The following is a 19,222-nucleotide window of genomic DNA, read 5'->3' as shown; positions in this document are numbered from 1 at the left end:
AGGGATTTAAATAAGCCTGCCTATGTAAACCGCCTTGAATAAAGTCTTGAATAAAGACCAAGAAAGGCGGTATATAAATACCTGTTGTTGTTGTTGTTATTATTATTATTATTATTATTCCCATGACTCTAAATTATTGAATTACTGGGGCACACCCACAGGGCACACCCACAGTTTCCCTCAACTTCAGAGTGGAAGTGACTTTTTTCCCCAGAAGTGACATTTAAATGGCCATTCTGAGCCATGCAGAGGCATGGCAGGTGCTTGCGGCCTCTGCGGGGCTCAGAAGAGCCTTCAGAGGGTGGAGACATTCCCCATATCCATGGATTCAGGTATCTGTGGGGGATTCCGGAACAGAACCCCCATGGATATGGAGGCATGCCTGTATTCATTAAGGCTGCAATCCTATACAGTTTCCTGGGAGCAAGTCCCAAGAAACACACTAGGACTTCCTTCTGAGTAGGCATGAGTAGGGTACTGCGGTAAGACAAATCAACAGACCTTGGAGTAATGCTTTGCTGCAAGGAAATTGTTGTTAACGCTTGTGACCTCTAACGAATGTGTACCCTTGCTCTTAAAAATTCCACTTCTTGTAGGACTGATTTCAGACTTCTGGTTCTAGTTCAGCAGGGCAGTTCTTAATTTCTTCAAGAACATATGTGAAGTTTCATGAGCAGGCTTGTAAGTCTAGTGAAGGCGCGCGCACACGCGCACACACACGCGCGCGCACGCACACACACACACACACACACACACACACGTTCATGTTACATTTTTAAATAAAACATCCCCAAACATAACATAACCCAGTGTTTCTCAAACTGTGGCTTGGGAGCCTGTAACGTCCATGGTGGGAGGAGGCCCCTTCCCTGGGGTTGTTACCGAGTGCGAGGGGCTTACCCGGTCAATGAGCAGTGGTTGGCGGTGAATTAAAGGACGGGAAGCAGGTATGGTAGCTCTACACAGGCGGTTTAATTGCATCAACCGTTTTACATTCATGTGGACCGTTACTGCACAGCCCACCGCACTCTATGCTGACTTGTGCCGTCGTCGTCTGATCGGCTCAGGACCCAGCCCTTCCGGCTCCTTGGAGGTTCCAGCCCAAGCTTCCTGGCCAGGGTCTCTTGGCCCAGAGCCCGGGTTCTGGATGGCCACAACCCTGCCGGCCGGGGTCAGGCTGGCTGGCCCTGGGAGGGGCCACGGTACCTCTGTGCTGGATCCCTGGTCAGTTCGCCACCACGGGGTATAGTTGGCTGCGAATGCCCAGCTCGAAAACCCAGTCTCTCCAGGGTATACCCTCTGGGTCCGGGCAGGTCCTGGGTCAGGAAGGTCCCTGCCCCAGCCTCCTCTCTCTAGAGTGGACTGCAGCCCCTTCCCTTTGGAGGCCTCTCTCTTTCCCCTCAGGCAGGGGAGACTTTGCCCCTCTGGCTTCACTCTGGCCTTCCACCCCTCTAGAGAGGAGCAACTTCCCTCTTCCCTCTCCAGGCTCCTTATGAGGTCAACCTCCCGTCGGCCTAGCCCCACCCCTCCTGACCACATGTCTGTCTGTTCCCAGCTGTTCCTTGTCCCTACTCCCAGGTAGGTGTTCTGCAAGGGCCCTAGTCCTGATGACACTTGGAGCTTACTCCCGAGTAGGCCTCGACTCTAGAGGAGATCCCTGCTCCCAGGGAACTCCTGGTCGCTGGGCCCAGGTGACAGACCCACTAGGTGGTCATGAGCCAATTTCAGGTAGGTCATTCATTTCAATACTTTTAGTCTATTGGACTTGATGCTCCCATGGTATGTGACTGCATTTGGGGAAATGTTACAGGTCTGTACTTTTAACTACTATGTATATTCTTTTAATAAAGATAGTAAATGGAACTTACTCCTGGGTAAGTGTGAGTAGAATTGGAGCCTAGGATTGTTAAAAATTTTCCTGTTTGATGATGTCACTTCTGGTCATGACATCACTTCCGGTGGGTCCTGACAGATTCTTATTTTAAGTGGGTCCTGGTGCTAAATGTGTGAGAACCACTGGGTTAACCATTAATCATGTCATCTTCCTGTGGGGCCTTACCAATTGCTACTGCTATTCTGATCCTTATCATGGGATAGTTCAAAGCTGCAAGAACGTTATCTGGGACTTGATCGACCTTGGCAGTCCCATACCCAGTGACTGCTCTTTGGATCAAGAGTCATCAAAAGAATACAAAAGGAAGGCCAGGCTTTTGAAATATTTTGCCACAAGGGCACTCCACCAACACACTATCCAACTGTCAACAAAACTGATCATCACTTTTCCATGGGTGTGAAATATGGGCAGATGACTGCAGGCATATCAAACAACTTGAAAGATTTCACAGAAATTATCTTGCAGGTCTCTTGGCAAGATAAAGTGTCAGATTTCACAACTGTTAAAAGGGGAGGGAAAAAAAAAACACAACACAGCATCAAGGCATTGATCATTAAAGGCCAGATCTGATGTATGTGTGGTGTGTATTACAAATGACCTGACCAATGTTGGATTTCTTGAGTACTGTGGCAGCAGAGAAACTTTTTAGATGTCAGTCTCTGGCTGTTGCTAGTTGTGGCAACTGTGTATGTTTTTGTGAGTTGTGTAACTTTAACTGAATTCATAACAGTAAAAATAAATGGGTATTATAGTAGCAATAGAGTGCTATAAATATCATACAAAACACTATGATATTGTCCTGCAAGGCTTACAGTATACTACAGCCTTTCATCTCTCCTCAAGGTTAACAGTATTCAGCAAATAAGAGTGTGTATACCAATGTTTGCTCAGGCTTTGATTGAAGAAGCCTGCCATGGCAAGAGACCTGGGCAGGTAGTAAGAAGGCAAAGTCTGAGCTCAGGAGTAGGGCAGTAGTTTGTTCTAGGGCAGGGATGCCCAAATCCCAGCCTGGGGGCCATTTGTGGCCCTCGGGGCCCCCCAATCTGGCCTGCAAATCGCTCCCAGTCTCCAATAAGACACTGACCCACAGAACACTTGCTGGAGCCTACACTGGCCTGATGTGACTGCTGTCTGTACGAAGGCCGACTGTTCGACCTCTCACACGAGCTGTGGACTGAAGGGAGCACTCCCTCTTGCTGTTTCATGTCTGCCCTGAGCTATCGCAAGACCCTCATTCATTCATATAAGTTCCATCTCTAAGATAAAAATTTATGTAAATTTATTCAAATTTTAAATGTAAATTATTTTTCCCTGGCCCCTGACACAGTTCCAGAGAGATAATGTGGCCCTCCTGCCAAAAAGTTGGACACCCCTGGTCTATGACAAGAAGGTCAGGAAGGTAGCTAGAAGGCTGGGGTCTTATATGAGTTCTAGGAGTTGGAATGGAGTGATTTGTGCCAACAACTTCAGGTTTCCGGCTGAGGTCTCATCAGGCTCTATCATCTCTCTTCTTGCTGGCAGCTTTAAAACAGGGTTCTGTGTGCGAAAATAAATCCCAGATAATGCAGGAAATCTGTTTTCTTAGGGAGCAGATCCCAAGCCACTGAATGGGAACTTCTTCAGTTCTGATTTGGCCTGTAGGAAAATATGTTCTGAGGATTTATGGAGCAACTCTGGGGAGGCTACCAAGGGCAGTACCTTGCCTACTGTTCAACTGAGTTTTGTTTCCTGGTTTTCATAGTTCAGGAAGCATCGATTCAATAACCAGGGGTCAATAACCTCTGAAGTTGAACTATAAGTTGTGCCCTTCATCCTCCCAGATCCCCATCTGGAGGATGGAAGCTGCTTTATATAGACTGAGATCATTGGTCTAATATTGTGTAAACTCCCTGGCAGCAACTCTCCAGGGTTTCAGGCATGGAACTTTCCTAGTCCTACCTGGAGCTGCTGGGGATTGGTTGTGTGTTCATAGAAAACTACCTAGATACTGAACTGATAATCTATCTAGTCAGCATCATCGACATTGACTGGCAGTGGCTCTCCAAGGTTTCAGACAAGAATTTTACTCTGCTTTCCCTGGAGATGTCAGGGGTTGAACTGGGGTCTTTTTGCTTGTGCTCAAACCACTAAACTAGAGCCCCTCTTTGATTGGATTGAAGGTTTGGACCTGACCTTGCTGATAATGTTTTCCTGCTGAGTTACTCAGCCAGTTTATTTAATATAAGCACAATGCATTGTTTTAAAATATCCATGTATGTCTAGCTGGTTTATTATGTTTACAACAACTTACATATAGTGAAACAGAGACGCCTGCATTGGCTCGGTCATGTCGTGAGAATGGATGATGGCTGGATCCCAAATGATCTCCTCTATGGAGAACTCATGCAAGGAAAGCGCCCTACAGGTAGACCACAGCTGTGATACAAGGACATCTGCAAGAGGGATCTGAAGGCCTTAGGAGTGGACCTCAACAACCCTGTTGAGGTTGGAAACCCTGGCCTCTGAGCGGCCCACTTGGAGGCAGGCTGTGCAGCATGGCCTTTCCCAGTTTGAAGAGACACTTGGCCAACAGTCTGAGGCAAAGAGGCAAAGAAGGAAGGCCCATAGCCAGGGAGACAGACCAGGGACAGACTGCACTTGCTCCCAGTGTGTAAGGGATTGTCACTTCCGAACTGGCCTTTTCAGCCACACTAGACGCTGTTCCAGAACCACCATTCAGAGCGCGATACCATAGTCTTTCGAGACTGAAGGTTGCCAACAAAAAAATAACATATAGTGATTTGCATTGTTTGAAATAAAACAGAGACCAGTTTTAATGTGCTCAATGACTGCTTTATATTGTAACATTTTTAAACTTGTACCACCAGGAATTGACGGAGTTTAAAAAGAACATAATCTCTCTGTTTTTTTAATTAGCCATTACAGAAGATATTTCCCTTGCCCATCTGAAACAAATATATTTGACACTTCAGAGTTAACCCCCCTAAATATAAAACCCTGAACTTTGTTGCACAAAGTGACTTCAAAATGATGATGATCAAGAGATATTAAATAAACATAAGCAACTGCACAAGATTATTCAAAGCAAAGTTGATTTTTTTTTTTTTTTTTACAAAATTTGGAAACTGCTGATGACCAAGTTCTGGAATTACCAAAATAGGTTTTAGTTTGCAGTTAGGGGTGTTGGTGTAGGGGTTTAAGGTGTTGAAACTTTTAATGAATGACACTGGGAATGTATTTTTTGAAATCTGAAGCGAAAGTATTTAAAGCTCATCCATCCAGCTCAGAGTTATGTGGTTAACCTGTACTGAAAATCAATTAGTCTTACATCTGCACAGTTTTTACTGTATTTAAGCTGATACAGTAGGTTAAATATCTGCTTGGAGGTAGAGAAGGGCATTAAGATAAGCAAGCCAGAGAGAATGTTTTTATGTTTTACTGTACAACTGCATTTTTCAAAAACAGCAGCAGAAATGCATGTTTATTCTCATATAGTGCATGCAGTTACATCTGGGGGATTTCAAGAACCTCAGAAGACTTAATGATGCTTTCAGACATGCATGCAATGTGCAAAATGACTTTGAGATGGGGGGAGGGCTTTGAATTGAGCTTCTCAACTCAGTTTTTACTTTGGCTTCTACAGTGGTGGGTGAACAAACATGTTTCCTGAAAATGCAAGGTTCACTCCAGAGCTGATAAGCCAAGGTCCTGATCAGTATTTAAATTACTTCTGGGAGTCCACAGGTATGCTGAGACTGACATACATTTTATGGACATTTCTGAAACTGGCAGGACATGGAAGTGGAGCGATCACCGTATGCACGCACAACAGATATGTGCCATGTAAAGTGCACATATTAAGAATCACACTTTAATTATTTTTATGTTGATAACTGATAACACGCAAGAGTAGGTTTCACACTGATCGATGTTCATGAATAATACAGCCAGGCTCTGGTATCCACAGATCTGGTAGCTGTATTTTCATTTATCTGCAGATGCTGGGGAGGCTGGGGATACTGGAGACCCACTCCAAACATGTTCAGAAAGTTAAAAAAAAAGAAGCCCCCAGTAACTTGCCCAATTGTTGCACAGTGCTTTAGCTGTGTCTGCAGGGCTCCAGGCAATTTGGCTTCTTCCAGCCAGTTCTGCGGTCATGTGAAGGCCCTTGTCTCCACTGAGTTTCACCCCAGACTTAAAGAGGGACTTTAAAAAACTTTCTGACCATGTTTGGGGTGGGTATCCACAGGGGAAGTCTGGAATGGAATCCCCATGGATATTGGGTCACTCCTATATGCTAAATAGTGATTGTGTGTGCACAGGGTAAGTGACAGTGGTGTTTTACTCATCTGGAATAAGGGTATGAGGGCTTCTCTATAGGCTGATTTCTGGTACTTTTAAAGGGAAATAAGCCAAGTCGAGGTGCAGCTTACTTATTTGAACCTACAATAATCTAAAGCTAAAAGACATCATGGCACGTGGGTGGGAAGTAAAGAGATGTCTCTACCACCTGCTTTCTTAAACAGTTAACTATATAATGACAATGTATGAGATGCGTTGGCTGCACAGCAGTGCTCTGACCAGAGCACAGGTGAGGCAGGTTTTTACTTAGCATAGGAGAACAGATGTCTTTTGCTCTACAACCCTGTACAAACATTGTGAGTGATACAATGTGACAGCATTTGTGCAGTTATCAACAGATTCCATCCTCCCATAATTATGTGGATATTAATATTATACTTCATGTAAAGTACAATTTAAATTAAATGGTCTGCCCCACCCCTCTTTTTCCCCATAATTATCAAATGCTTTAGATATTTCCTATAGGAGGTGATATAAGGCTACTCTATATGGATGTATAGGTTAAATGGGAGGTTGCAAACCTTGTCTGCAGGCAATCCGATGGGCAACAGATTTTGCAAATCTCTCCCGCAATCGAAACGGTACACAGATTAGCATCCTTTTTGTATCTGCATGGCTGTAGAAAATCTGTTAACAGCTCAGTAGGGCAGGGACCTCAAAACCGATCTGCCAGAGAACCAATTCAGACATGCTGTTAAAGGGCCTGGAAAGAATTGTACCATGTGAATTGTGCCTTTCTGCATGTGTGAATTGCAGCCTGACCTTTTAAAGTGCCGCTGATGTTCCTTATGGCTCTTTGTCTCTCCACAGCAGGGATGGAGTGGGTGAGAGACAAGAGCTGCACTGGGAGAACGGCCAAGCATTGTCGACATAGTGACATTGAATTTCTTGCAAGTACCTTTATTTTTAATTGTAAATGACTGTAAAATTTCCACTAAGATTTAGATTCCCTGAATACTTAGAGCGGTGCAAAAGTTATGGGCAACAGAATTTGCTATCTAAGTTGTTGAACACAATGTAACCCTGAAAACTGGACCAAACATTGATCTGGATGATGTTCTTTTCAGTTGCATATGCACCGCGTGGGGGGGTTGCAGCACATGCTGCACTCGATGGTAAATGGTGCCACCAAGATGGCAGAGGGTGAGGCACTGAAACCCATGAGTTCCTGACTCATTGGTTGTGGGTGTTCAAGAGATTTGCACACTGGTTGACACTCAGGTGATATCTTACAGTTGAAAAAAGTGTCACCTGAACTGGTTCTTAGTTTCATGAAGGTCTCTGGAACCAGTGACCAAACTTGTCAAGTTTAAAGGCAAGGCTGTAATGCAAAATACAAGTTTTAAGGTCTAAACGAGGTGAGATGTTAGAGATCCATAAAAAAATTAAAAAGATTAGAGAGCTGACCACGGAGCTCCAACATTTCATCTCCTCTGGGCCTCTGTTTACACTGATCTATATTCTGTGGGGGAGTAGGAAAGGGAGAGGAAGAGAAAGAGGGAATCTGCACATAGCTAAATTGCACTCTGAGGTAGTACATACACTTATATATGCAGATATAAATGCCAAAGAACTAAGCATATACATTTATATATATTTAAGCTTGAAAATAGTGGTCAGTAGCAACAGGCAAGTTTTACCCTCAACCATCTAAATAAAAATATAGACCCACCATAAAGTGAATGTCACTTTGGGGCTTGCTTTTTAAATAATATCATAGTGGTTTCATATTTTTTAAAGTGGCTTGACTAAAAGGGCTTCATATTTGGCAGGGATTTTGTTTTCCTTTGTTTTGTACACCACGTAAAAACTAAGGTCAGGATTTAAGATGTCACTCCTTGACGGGGAAAGGTATTTGCAGGATCATAGCCTGCTAAATGGTACATAAAATGTGCTGCCCATTTTCCTGGAGGAGAGGGAATACACACCATGTACACATACAGAGCAGGAAGTAGTGGCTAGCGCATAACAAAATCTTCTGGATAACGTCAATGTTTTTTAAAGAGTAGGGTGTGTGTGTTTCTGCACTTGTATTGAATGAGAATTAACTCAATTTCATACATTTTAAAAGAATGTTCTTGAGTGATGCAAAATTGGGAAACCACCCAAAAATGATAGTTTTGTCAGAGTTTAAAATGTACATGCCTACTGATATTCTACAGTATTGGACTACATATTATATTCATACTCATGGTCTTTTACAATACATGGATGTTGCATTTCTAAGTGGTGATTACAAAAGGCTCCAGTGATTTACTTACTGTGAATAACTTGAGGATTATCCACCAAGCACCTCCCTTTGCTTCCTTGGGGTTGGTGGATAGTTTCTTTTTGAATAAAAATATATAATTGGATATAGTTCTCAAATTTCACATTGAAGATTAGAAAATAAGGCAAGTGCAGTTTTGAAAAAGGTGCTATAGTCTCTAGACTGCACATATGTATGAGCACACCATCTAAACATATGGTGAATGTGAGAATCATCTCAATGTTTTTTTGTTTAAAATCTGCATTTTAAGGAGAATGAAAAGTTATCAAAAGACTCTGTGATCATAAAATTCAGAAAATATTTTAGAATTTATAAATACAAGCGCCCTCTATTTACACATATCTTCTTTTACCCTAATTTCTTACTTCAGAAATAATGTTTAGAAGGTAACATGTCCATTAAATTACATTAATGTTTCAAATGCAGAATAAAATGACTAGGGTAGGAAAAAAACAAAACTGTAATATTGGAAAATCTTTAGGGCTGTTTTTAAATTTGCCAGAATTTGATTCTTTAAAATCTCATTGCCAACTACCAGGCTGCTCAAAAACAAAGTCAGGAAATGAGAAATGATGCAGTCATAATAATTAATGCTACAGTTTTTAAAAAAATCTCTGGTGTACTAAGAGGTTATGCTCACAGATGCTTTGATAATTGCTTTAACGTTTTGGCTGTTTAAATTTCTAGCAAGTTACTTATGTCATTTCTGAGATTCAGTACGTTGCTTCAAAAGATGTATATGTTAGTAATACATTAGATTTTGGCCTTTATGTATGACACTTCTTGAGTCTCAATATGTGAATTAGAAAATGTATATGGGCAATAAAAACGCTATTCCTTTTACTTATTTATCGGTTCAAGTCAGGGTGGGAGGTAAATATAGGGTATTTTGACCAAAAACCTAGATGATGTAGGTTTGTTAATGGAAAGAACAGAGATCTCAAGAAAGTATGCAAATTGTGCTATTTGATAGTTTCCAGTTTAGGGGAATTTCGACAACCCCTCACTAGAGCCTTTAAGAGACTGGATGCAAACAGCAGGGAGAGGCTCCACAGATGGGGCCATGTGCCCCAGTTAACACCTGGGGCAGGGAGAGTCCACTGATACTCCCCACTAAAGTCAGGTCCCATGCTGAAGCTTACTGGACAACTGTAGGAAAACAGAACCAGTGGACTGACACCTTCATGCTATTTTACCATTCCTGGATGTCTTGTCCTCATTGCAGAACTGGGGCTCAGGGCCTCTAGTGATTGTAAAATGGCACCAGGGAAAGAAAAGGGATGATGGTCTCTTGCGTTATCTGCTCCCCACCATCACCCAGATAGGCGAGAGCCCTCCTTCCTTGATGCTACTGACCTGCTGCACTGCAAGTGACAGCAGGGAGGACATGCACCTAATCTGCTGCCTAGTTTCTAGGCATTATGTGGTGGTGCTGGTGGGGGGGGGGGGTGTTCCACAATGCCAATGCACAGAAAATACAACACAGTAAACATCAACAAAAGCAGTCTCCTTCCCTCAAATTTTGGCAATGCCATACAATACGATGTGAGCAAATAATTTTTAAAAAATACACCACTGAAAATGTGTTGCAATAGTAGTGGATGGAAAAATGACTGCATGCCTTCCATATAACACTGAATCTCGACCTCCTCCCCAAGAGGAGGTCAGCACGGGAGAAGAGTGGTAGTGCACCAGCTCAGGAAAGTCTGGGTTTAAATCCCTGCTTTATCACAAGACTGACCATTGCTGTTGAACCTGTGATGTGGACTTGTTAAGCCATTTCTGCCCAATGCTGCATATACGTAATAGGGAGAAAATGTATACACTTGTGGACTGGGCAAAAATGGGTTAAGATAAAACCCTACATATACTCCATAAGTAAATGGGAGGCAAGGTGGTGTGTGCAATATTGTTTAGTCTGGGAAAAATCTGCACTGTGTCCCTGTTGCACAGTTTTCTTGAAGTACAGAAACACACAACGGGAAACAACAATGGAAGGAAGGGTTTGGGTTGCTGTGAGGATTTGATCTCATTCATGCATATGGTACTGAACAAAACACCTTGCTAAGGAAACAATAACAGATTGTTACCTTTGTCCACTGGTTGAATTTTGGCTCCCTGCTCACCTGAAACTAACCCCCTTCCCCTATAGACTGCTATGGTGCTGTGCAGTCAATATTCTCTCCACCAGTCACATACTATCCTTTTAACATGGCCCCTGTAAACTACTGGTGCAAATAACTGGTATGAGGTATTATGCCTCTCTAAATGAACCTATATAATCACCAGCAGGAGAGGGGAAACAGGCATTTCATCATGTTGCATGCAGGATAGAAAAGCTTTGACAGCTTTGCCAAATCTTTCCCAGAGGTAAGACTACACTGGAAGTGTGGGAGGAGCAGTTGTTAGGGTATGTTACAAAATAAACACATGAAACCCACAGCTACCATAGATTGGTGGCCTGCTGGCTAATGAGAAAGGGCCATAAGTCAGAATGGCCAAATGGAGAGATGTAAGGTGATGGAAGTAAGTAGGTGAATTGCTTGGGTCACCTCAACCAGGCCTAGCACAGCTTTTCTAGACTGTGCTCTTGCGTGTACCTCAAGAGTCAAATCCTGAATAACTGCGTATTAGTAGACTGTCTTCCAAAGCTTAACCAAAGGCAAAGGAATTTCAGAACCATCAAAATAGGACAGGTAAGAATTTTTCCTCCAAAATATCTGTATAAAGTTTATATAAGTGCATAATTAGAAAATACATATTTAAATATAGTTAAAAACGTATTCTGCAAATGATATGGTTTAACTTTGGTACAATCCTATGTTCTCATTCTCTATTTTTTTTAATTCTTAACTTTTTTAAAGCAGTGATAAGCTATATATCTTCTCTAGAATGGAGGCTGTAGATTTCTGATAAAGTTAACCGCAACCAAAATAGCTAAATTCATAACGCTTAAGACTTGAGATAAGATTCTAAGGAAAGTGATGGGGCTATACAGCACTTTCTCAAGCTTACAAAAATGGGTCTCTTATGATGTGTGCAATATCAGCTCATATCTGAATTCATTAATATGCAAAAAATTTTTGTCAAAGTAAGAACTACAAGTGGACTCCCTGTCGTCTTTCATTGACTGTGTTTGTTTTTAGCAGCTAATTTGCTTTTAACATTTTTTAACCATAGGTCATATACACCCTTTCCCCTCACACTAAGGGCACAAACCAGAGTGCAAGCCCCACTCAAACTAAGCTGAGCTGCTCAGAAAGATGCTGGATTGTGGTGTCACCTGCCAGTTTAACAGCAGCAAGTAATACTAAAGAAGAGAGAGAACTGCATATTTTAACACTGCTTACAGCTTTTGAGAATCGTGTTAGTAATATACAGTGAGTCCATTTTTATTTTTTTGTGTAATAACTTTTTGTAAAAATAATATTTATTCTTCTGCTTGTTATTCCCTGGAATTCATTTGACTTTCATTACTGATCACTGTTGCTCTTCACCTATTTAGTGCTCTTCGCCATGTCTCCATTGAAAGGAAATAAAATACTTCTCCAGTTCTTTGGCATGGGGGACAGGGAAGAATTCAGACTGCTGTGATAGCTCCGTTGTGGCGGGAACGTGACCTTTCCAAAGTTACTCGTCTGTTATCTGGAATACAAAAGGGAAAGGGGGGAAAAAATAAAACAAAACAGCACAATGTTTTAAAACATGGATATTGCAATGTCAAGAGTTTTCAAGCAGCCCTGAAAATAATTTCAAATGAATATATAAATAAATTACTAGGAGGGTGGATCAGAGACGTTCCAGCATGCAGTTTCCAGGCGGAGTTCAAGAGTTCTGCAATCAGCAATAAATTACTTTCCTGATCAAAGGAGCTGGGGTGATAAAAGCATTGGAAGAATCCTGCAGCACTCTCCCCTTGGAAATAGCAGATGACAACTAAAATGATGGGGGGAAAGTGTTGCTATATAAAGAACTCTCTCTGCCGAGTAGCTTTGGGAAAGAGCAAGGCACGTCATCCCTTTTTATCATAGGGAAAATTCACCAGGCCTTACACAAAGTAGAAACTGATGAGATAGCAACTATTCCCTCTGTGCACACCCCACCCAGCACAATGCAGAGATAAAATCTTCAGTTTGGTGTAAGTAAATCTGCCATTTCCTACACATCTCCCTGGATGAACAATATTAACAACAGCTTCAGTAGGAGCTATTATACATAGTAAATTATTGCAGTGAATAATCGTCTTGCAAGAATAACCCATCCTAAGCTAAAAACCCTCAGCAAAATTTTAAAGATCATTTTTTTTAATGAACATGCTATTTCTTCAGATTTATTTAGCAGCAGTAAACGCAATGGATGAAATCGACATAGGCGTGCTACAGGTTAGGATGCATGGTATGGCAAAACTTGGCACCTTCTGAGAGAAGTGAATGAGGTATGTCAGAAAAGGGTGTTAAAAAGTTGTGGGTAGGAAGCAAGGTGCAACAAGAGCTTGAAGGTGAATACGGTGGTAGTTTTCTCCCTTCAGGTGGAATAAATTCTGTGTAAGTTAATGGGGTGTGAGAATTTGAAGCAGGAAGCCTGTGTTTACTTTCTCCACACCCAACTATCCACAACAAAGATAAGGCTCCCTGGTCCCTATACCTGGTGAGAGAGGCATGAATGTGAATCTAATTCACATTTTGTATTCTGATTTACCCTTACAGAGATGGTACAGAGCCTACACAAACATTTGGAAAAGAATAGCACACCATGCTCTTTAAAAAATCCTAGTTGCTGATTCAGGTCTGCATCATTCCCACTGTGGGATGAAAGCATCTCCTAGGCCTAACAGATTGAAGTGATTGCTTATTCTGGGCTAGTCATTCCCCTTTGAAAACTTTCCCATGTAACAATTTTTCTGTTTAAACAGTTTAGGAGTTTGTATAATGGCTGGTGCAAACAGCCAGGGGATATTCTCTCTGGGATCATGTTGTTGACAGAATGCAGAACCAGACTCCTGAATTTTTAAATTAACACCTACAATTGTGCGGTGCTCCTAAAATGAATATTTGCCATTCCATCTAGAGTGCTTAAGTTTGTTGAAGAAATGGGAGAAGGAAAGACACAGTCCAGGCCAGAGAAAGGCTCCCAGCTATGATTGTTGGCTGGGGTGGAGGTTAGGTAGTTTTTAAGGGGAAAAAAATGCAGAGTGAAAGCTTTTTGAAAAAAGAAATGAACAAAAATATGTGTATAACTGTATAACGATACAGTTAAAATTAGGTTAAGATGAACTTTAACTATAGGAATAGCAAATAGCAATAACAAGTTGCTTACAGGAGACTTATCCAGTATAACCTGTCTTATCTGTTCCAAGTGGCTAAAGTGGGGACACACACACAAGTACAACAGTTTGAGAAGCACTCACTAGATTGTATGATAAGGTCATCTTCTGCTTGCAGAAGGAGTGCAACAAGGGCAAGATGATTTTGGCTAATGATGTCTGCAGTTCCCTGTACCTCCTGAGGAACAAATATTCAGGGGATGCAAGTGGCTGCAGAGAGAAGGAGAGATTGGTGAATATCACCAATATTGGAATATCTCTTTGGCAAATAGCATTTGCACAGCAGAAGACTACTTAAAGTACAACCGCTGTCTGCTGTGTTTGTACTGCTAATACTGGTACTTTACAGGCAACTCCTGTTATAGCAGAGACCAATTTGAGGGACAATCTGGAGAAAATGTGAACCATTAAACACTATTGAAACCTTTGCTTTATAGGATTTATTATATTTAAGATTTATATCCTGCTTTTGCCATGCAAAAGTAAATGCCGAAGGCACTTGGGCACTGTTCTGCCACTTACTCCATTAGCTCAAGGAATATGGGAGGGGGTGGCTATAAAGGATGGGAGGGTAGAGAAGATAGCCTGTCTATCCTGTTAACAAATCTGCAGTCCATCTACAGAAAGCCACCTTATGCTGAGTCAGCCCACTGGTTTATCTGCCTAGCTTCTTATTTGACTGGCAGATTTATCCAGGGTTTCAGACATGAATCTTTCCCAGTCCTTCTTGGAACTGGCAGGGTTGAACCTAGAACCTCTGGCATGCAAAGCAGGGGTGCTACCCCCTAAGTTATAGTCCTTCCCCAGTTGTTACATCCTAAAGCTGCATTTTGGAGGTTGAGTGTACAAAGCCAGACAAGTCTCTCTAAGGCCCTGAAATTCTCTTGAAATTTCTGTTGATTTATGATGGCTTGAGACTGTAGGCCCTGGGAGTATAGTGAACAAGTTGCTTACAGCAGACTTATCCAGTATATCTTGTTTTATCTGTTCCAAGTGGCTAAAGAGGGGACACACACACAAAATAGTGTCATTTGTTGTGCCTAGAAACAGCTGTAGCACAGAAGGAATGACTATTAAGAGCTAGAAAGGTAGTCTATTAAACTGTACAGCTACAAATAAAAATATCCTTGGCTAGTGAGCAGTTCCAATAATATCTGTGTTGGGGAAAACATTGTGGGAGGTGTATTGGCCATCAGTAAAACACAATTAGGAAGCACAAAAATTATGGGGACAATTCTGTTAAAGCAAATGATACAAAATGTAAATGAGTACACATCAGAGTGGTAACTGAGATCTTGTGATGAAACCCCTTCTCATGCTAAGCAGCAAATCTATGATGCACCTCAGTGGTGATCCTAAAGCTGTTGGTTTCATAGCTCGCCCTCCAAGGTTGACACCAATACAGGAGCAGCTGAAGCTGCATTGCAGGCTTAGCAGGTAACCAAAAGTTTGAGTTGCTCTGACTGTTCCCGAAAACTTCACTGCCTCTGGATGACAGTTCCTAAACACTCCTTTTGTTCCCTCTTTTGCTCTGAAGATAGTTACATAGAGCAGTGCAGCTAAACAAGGCGAGTGCTGGCATGAGGGAAGATTCTGCACACACAGAGAAAAAAAGATCCCTGACAATAACTTGAAATGCTTACAGGTTGGTCCTCCTCAAGGAAGCGTTCAACACTCTTTCAAGGCAGAAGAATACATAAGTGGTGCATTCCCAGTTATGCATGCATAGTCTCCTGGAAAGATTTGGGCTCAGTAGTACAGCTTGGGGATTGGTCTCAAGCACCACTACATGTACAATCTGCACTCTAAGGCAGTGTGTTAATGGACCTGTAGACAGTGCTATAGTGACTCCACCTCCTCATCAACCATCTCTTATACAACCATGGTTTAATCTGTGTAACCCACATGTATAGTAATAAACGGTGGCATAGCTAGAGGGGTGCAAAGCACTAAGATTTGCAGGGAGCCTCTCTGCGGTGTGTAAGTGTCCCTGTACTTTCCCTTTGGAGCCAGGAATTCATCTCCGTTTTGTTCCCACAGCCAGGAATGGCTCCAAAGAGGAGGGGCTGCTTGCATGCTGCAGAGAGGCTCCCTGCAAAACTTAGTGCTTTGAACCCCCTTCTAGCTATGCCACTGGTAATAACTGAAATATGAAGCAAGTTATCATTTTAAAGCTTACTGATTACAGACATTCTACAGAAATAAATTTCAGAAGTAGCCTTTTTGTAACAAAACAAAACTCCCCCCCCCCCAAAAAAAAACAACAAAAAAACACACAACTAATTTTCAGGGAGATTTCAAAACCATTTGCAGATACATTAATTGACTATGTAACTTCTGTGATTCTGGATGAATTTCAAACTTTTTTTCTTGAAAATCTTCCTTTTTTAAACTGTCAAAAAGCACAGCAAGCTGAGCACAGACTTTCATTTTAATTGTAAGACCTCTTTCAAGCACATTTTGACATTGTAATAAAATGTGCCAAACTGGAGATGCAATGAATATATTATGTCCAATATGCAAATACAATGTAACTGCCTTCATTCGTTTGCTAGCTGCGTCTGGGATGACTGTTGTTCCTGTAACAGCCAAAAGACATCAATACTCCAGAGTGTATTTCTAGCTCCAGGGATGCCAGCAAGGGAAGATTTACTTAGCTTCTAAGCACTCCTCCTCCACTAAAGCTACCACCTCTAGGACTCCCAGTCTTAGGTCATTTATGTGGCTGGAGCTATTCAATCTATGGAATTCAGAAGCACCTCAAACTCCCACACAACAGCAATTACAACAGCTGTCCCTCTACATAGCTAAACAGTCTGCTTTGCTGTCTGTTCTTTCCTAAATCTTGCATATATCACTCTCAAGCCTCAGAAGCTTGAGGAATTTCTCTGGAGACAGAGTGGTATTCACATTCCCCATCCTTGTGAATTAAATGAAGAATTGCCCTGACCAGAGTTTGCTCTCTAGATTGCATTACCAAGATTCAGAAGTGCTGCACTGGAGACACAAAGGTGTTCTTGGCATCACTTGTGAAAACACACTTAAGAGCAACTCTGGGCAGTCCAGAAGGGGAGATCAGTGTGTGGGAGTTTGTGATGCTCTGAGGGAAAGAGCATTTATTTGCAGCAATGTCCTTGCATGGTTTACAGTTGCATAGACCAACTCCTCCACAATGCCAAAATGGACTCAAAACAGAACAGCACACCATTGTCCCTGTTAGTGAACAAGATCTGAGAGGGTTCTGCATTTAGAGACAGGAAGCTTAACTGGCTAGAAGAGGAAAAATATTGTGATACCTGTCAAGACACAAAAGGTGCAATCCACGTGAAGTTTACCCCAATCCTCACTTGAAATGAATGGGATCCTCACAAGAGTCTGTTACCTTCTTCTGTAGGTCCCATTCATGGGGTGTATGCAGCAGAATTTCCCTGTGCAATTATGCCCCAGTTGTGCACTTTCTGGGGCAATAGCTTTTACAGCCAAAACCTACTTATATCAAGTGCATAAACTGGACCACAGTGAAGTAGTAGGTGCATATCAACAAGGTTCAGGCTTGTTTATTTGACCTACCTATCCTACCCTTCAATTTACTGTAAACTCACAGCACAGCTTATAAAATGAAGAAATGAAAGCACAATAACTTCAAAACACCATAACAAACAATTACTGAAATAGCAGAAAGGAGCTTGAAAGACCAGCAGTACTAAAAAAAAAACCCAAGTCCAATACAAGTCTTAAAAGCCACAAAGAAACAAACGGTGTTGATGAAAGGACCAAACAAGCACCTCTGCCTAGGTAAGCCCTCTGGAGACACAATCCCAAAGCTGGCGTGGACACACACACACACACACACACACACACACACACACACACACAAAAGCGTCAGGAAGATCTTTTCCCTGGTCACTATCTGCCACAAGGCAGAGTGCAGGGGAGTTCAGAGAAAGGACTCATGTTCAGGCACAATCATGTGAGAGTGAGCAGGCCTTTAGGTAACCTAAACCATGCAGGGGTTTAAAAATTAAAAACAAGAACAGTTTGTCCACACCCTCTTACTGGGAACATACGCGCATACACAACACAGGCCACCAACCAACTTAAGTGTTCTGTTCCAGACACTCTTGCCTAAGTTAGAATCTTTGTTCCACCACTGTGTGAACTCGAACAGCGAGGGGAGTGAGAGACACAGGGAGATATGTTTCTGCTGCTCCACCTCTGCTGCCCCTAACTTAGGTAAGTAAAGCCAGTGTTCACACTGGGGATAGACTGGGAGGTGGTGGTAGTGCCTGCCACCTCCGTTCAGTCCACTGTGGACAAACTAGTCTCTTACCTGCTGCTTTCTCCACACAGGCCCTTTACACAAAGGAGGAAATGCTTGTGTGCTAGGATCACTCCCAGCATGCTCTGTGTGTTCTCCTTGGTTAAAAATACATGCACTATCTGGAGGAAGGAGCTGTGTTCCGAACCTAGGCCTGTGCAGGACTTTATGTAGAGCTGAATTTACATAGGACAAGAAGTTCGGCATACAAAACAAACACATCCACGACCATGGGTGAATATAAGAGCTGCTCTGTTTGCTTTTACCTTCCTTCCTCACCCTCCTGCAATCCAGAAGATGATGATATGGAGGAAGACAAGTCACCCTTGCTGTGCAGGCCACAGAAACAAGTGTGGATTTGGGACCACAGCTTAATAAACCTTTATTTCAAAAGGAAGATAGAAGAGTGTACAGATTGGGACATGTTTCCCCCTAGATGGAGGAGTGTTGTGTGCTGAATGCACCAGCAGGCGTGCCTTCTGGTTCCACATTTCCCAAAGAATTCATAAAGTTAAATATCTAGGGTGTCTTACTCTCGTTTTATGTATCCCGGAAGTCTGATGAAATATCATTTTCAATGCTGTCATGACAGAATAATACCTAAACGTTAAATAAAAAGCCGGGCATTGTGAATGCACAACGGCTAAAGATAAGAAGCTGAAGCCTTTTTAGCAATAAAAACATAGCAAGAGCTCCACCTTAGAGTAATTTTCATTGAAACAGCAGTGAAGATGGGGAGAAAACACCCTTGTAGAGGCTTTTGTATGGCCTGTGCCTTTGGGAGGCAATGAAAGCATTTGCATCAAATATTTATTTGTTGCTTCATTTAAAACTTTGCTCACTGGAAAAAGCTTAATGAGATACACATCTAGTTTTATGGAAGACCCAGGGGACAGCAGTCATACTATTCCGGGGAACTTTAGTACAATATAAGCAATACAAAAAATCCTAAAATACAACAGCTGAGAGAACAGTCACAAGCAAGGTTCATTTTCTGCTTAGAGGCTTTATTAGGGGATTAAAACAGCTGAAAACCTGGTGAAGAAAACTACAGTG

The 19,222-nt window shown here is 42.1% G+C and overlaps 1 protein-coding gene across 2 annotated transcripts in view; it reads right to left on the bottom strand.

Moving 5' to 3' along the window:
• Nucleotides 1–4,704: 4,704 nt before the first annotated feature.
• DIAPH2 (diaphanous related formin 2) overlaps nt 4,705–19,222 on the bottom strand; it is a 402,614-nt gene continuing 388,096 nt past the window's right edge. For both annotated transcript variants that reach the window (XM_066640285.1, XM_066640286.1), the window contains one exon: nt 4,705–12,170. In XM_066640285.1, coding sequence (XP_066496382.1) covers nt 12,106–12,170 — 65 coding nt within the window. In that variant the 3' untranslated portion in view covers nt 4,705–12,105. The remainder of the gene's footprint in view (nt 12,171–19,222) is intronic.

Source organism: Tiliqua scincoides, chromosome 12 (assembly GCF_035046505.1).
Source record: "Tiliqua scincoides isolate rTilSci1 chromosome 12, rTilSci1.hap2, whole genome shotgun sequence".
NCBI classification, from domain to species: Eukaryota; Metazoa; Chordata; class Lepidosauria; order Squamata; family Scincidae; genus Tiliqua; species Tiliqua scincoides.
The sequence above is the reverse complement of the archived record's forward strand: the minus strand, read 5'-3'. Positions and strand labels throughout refer to the sequence as shown.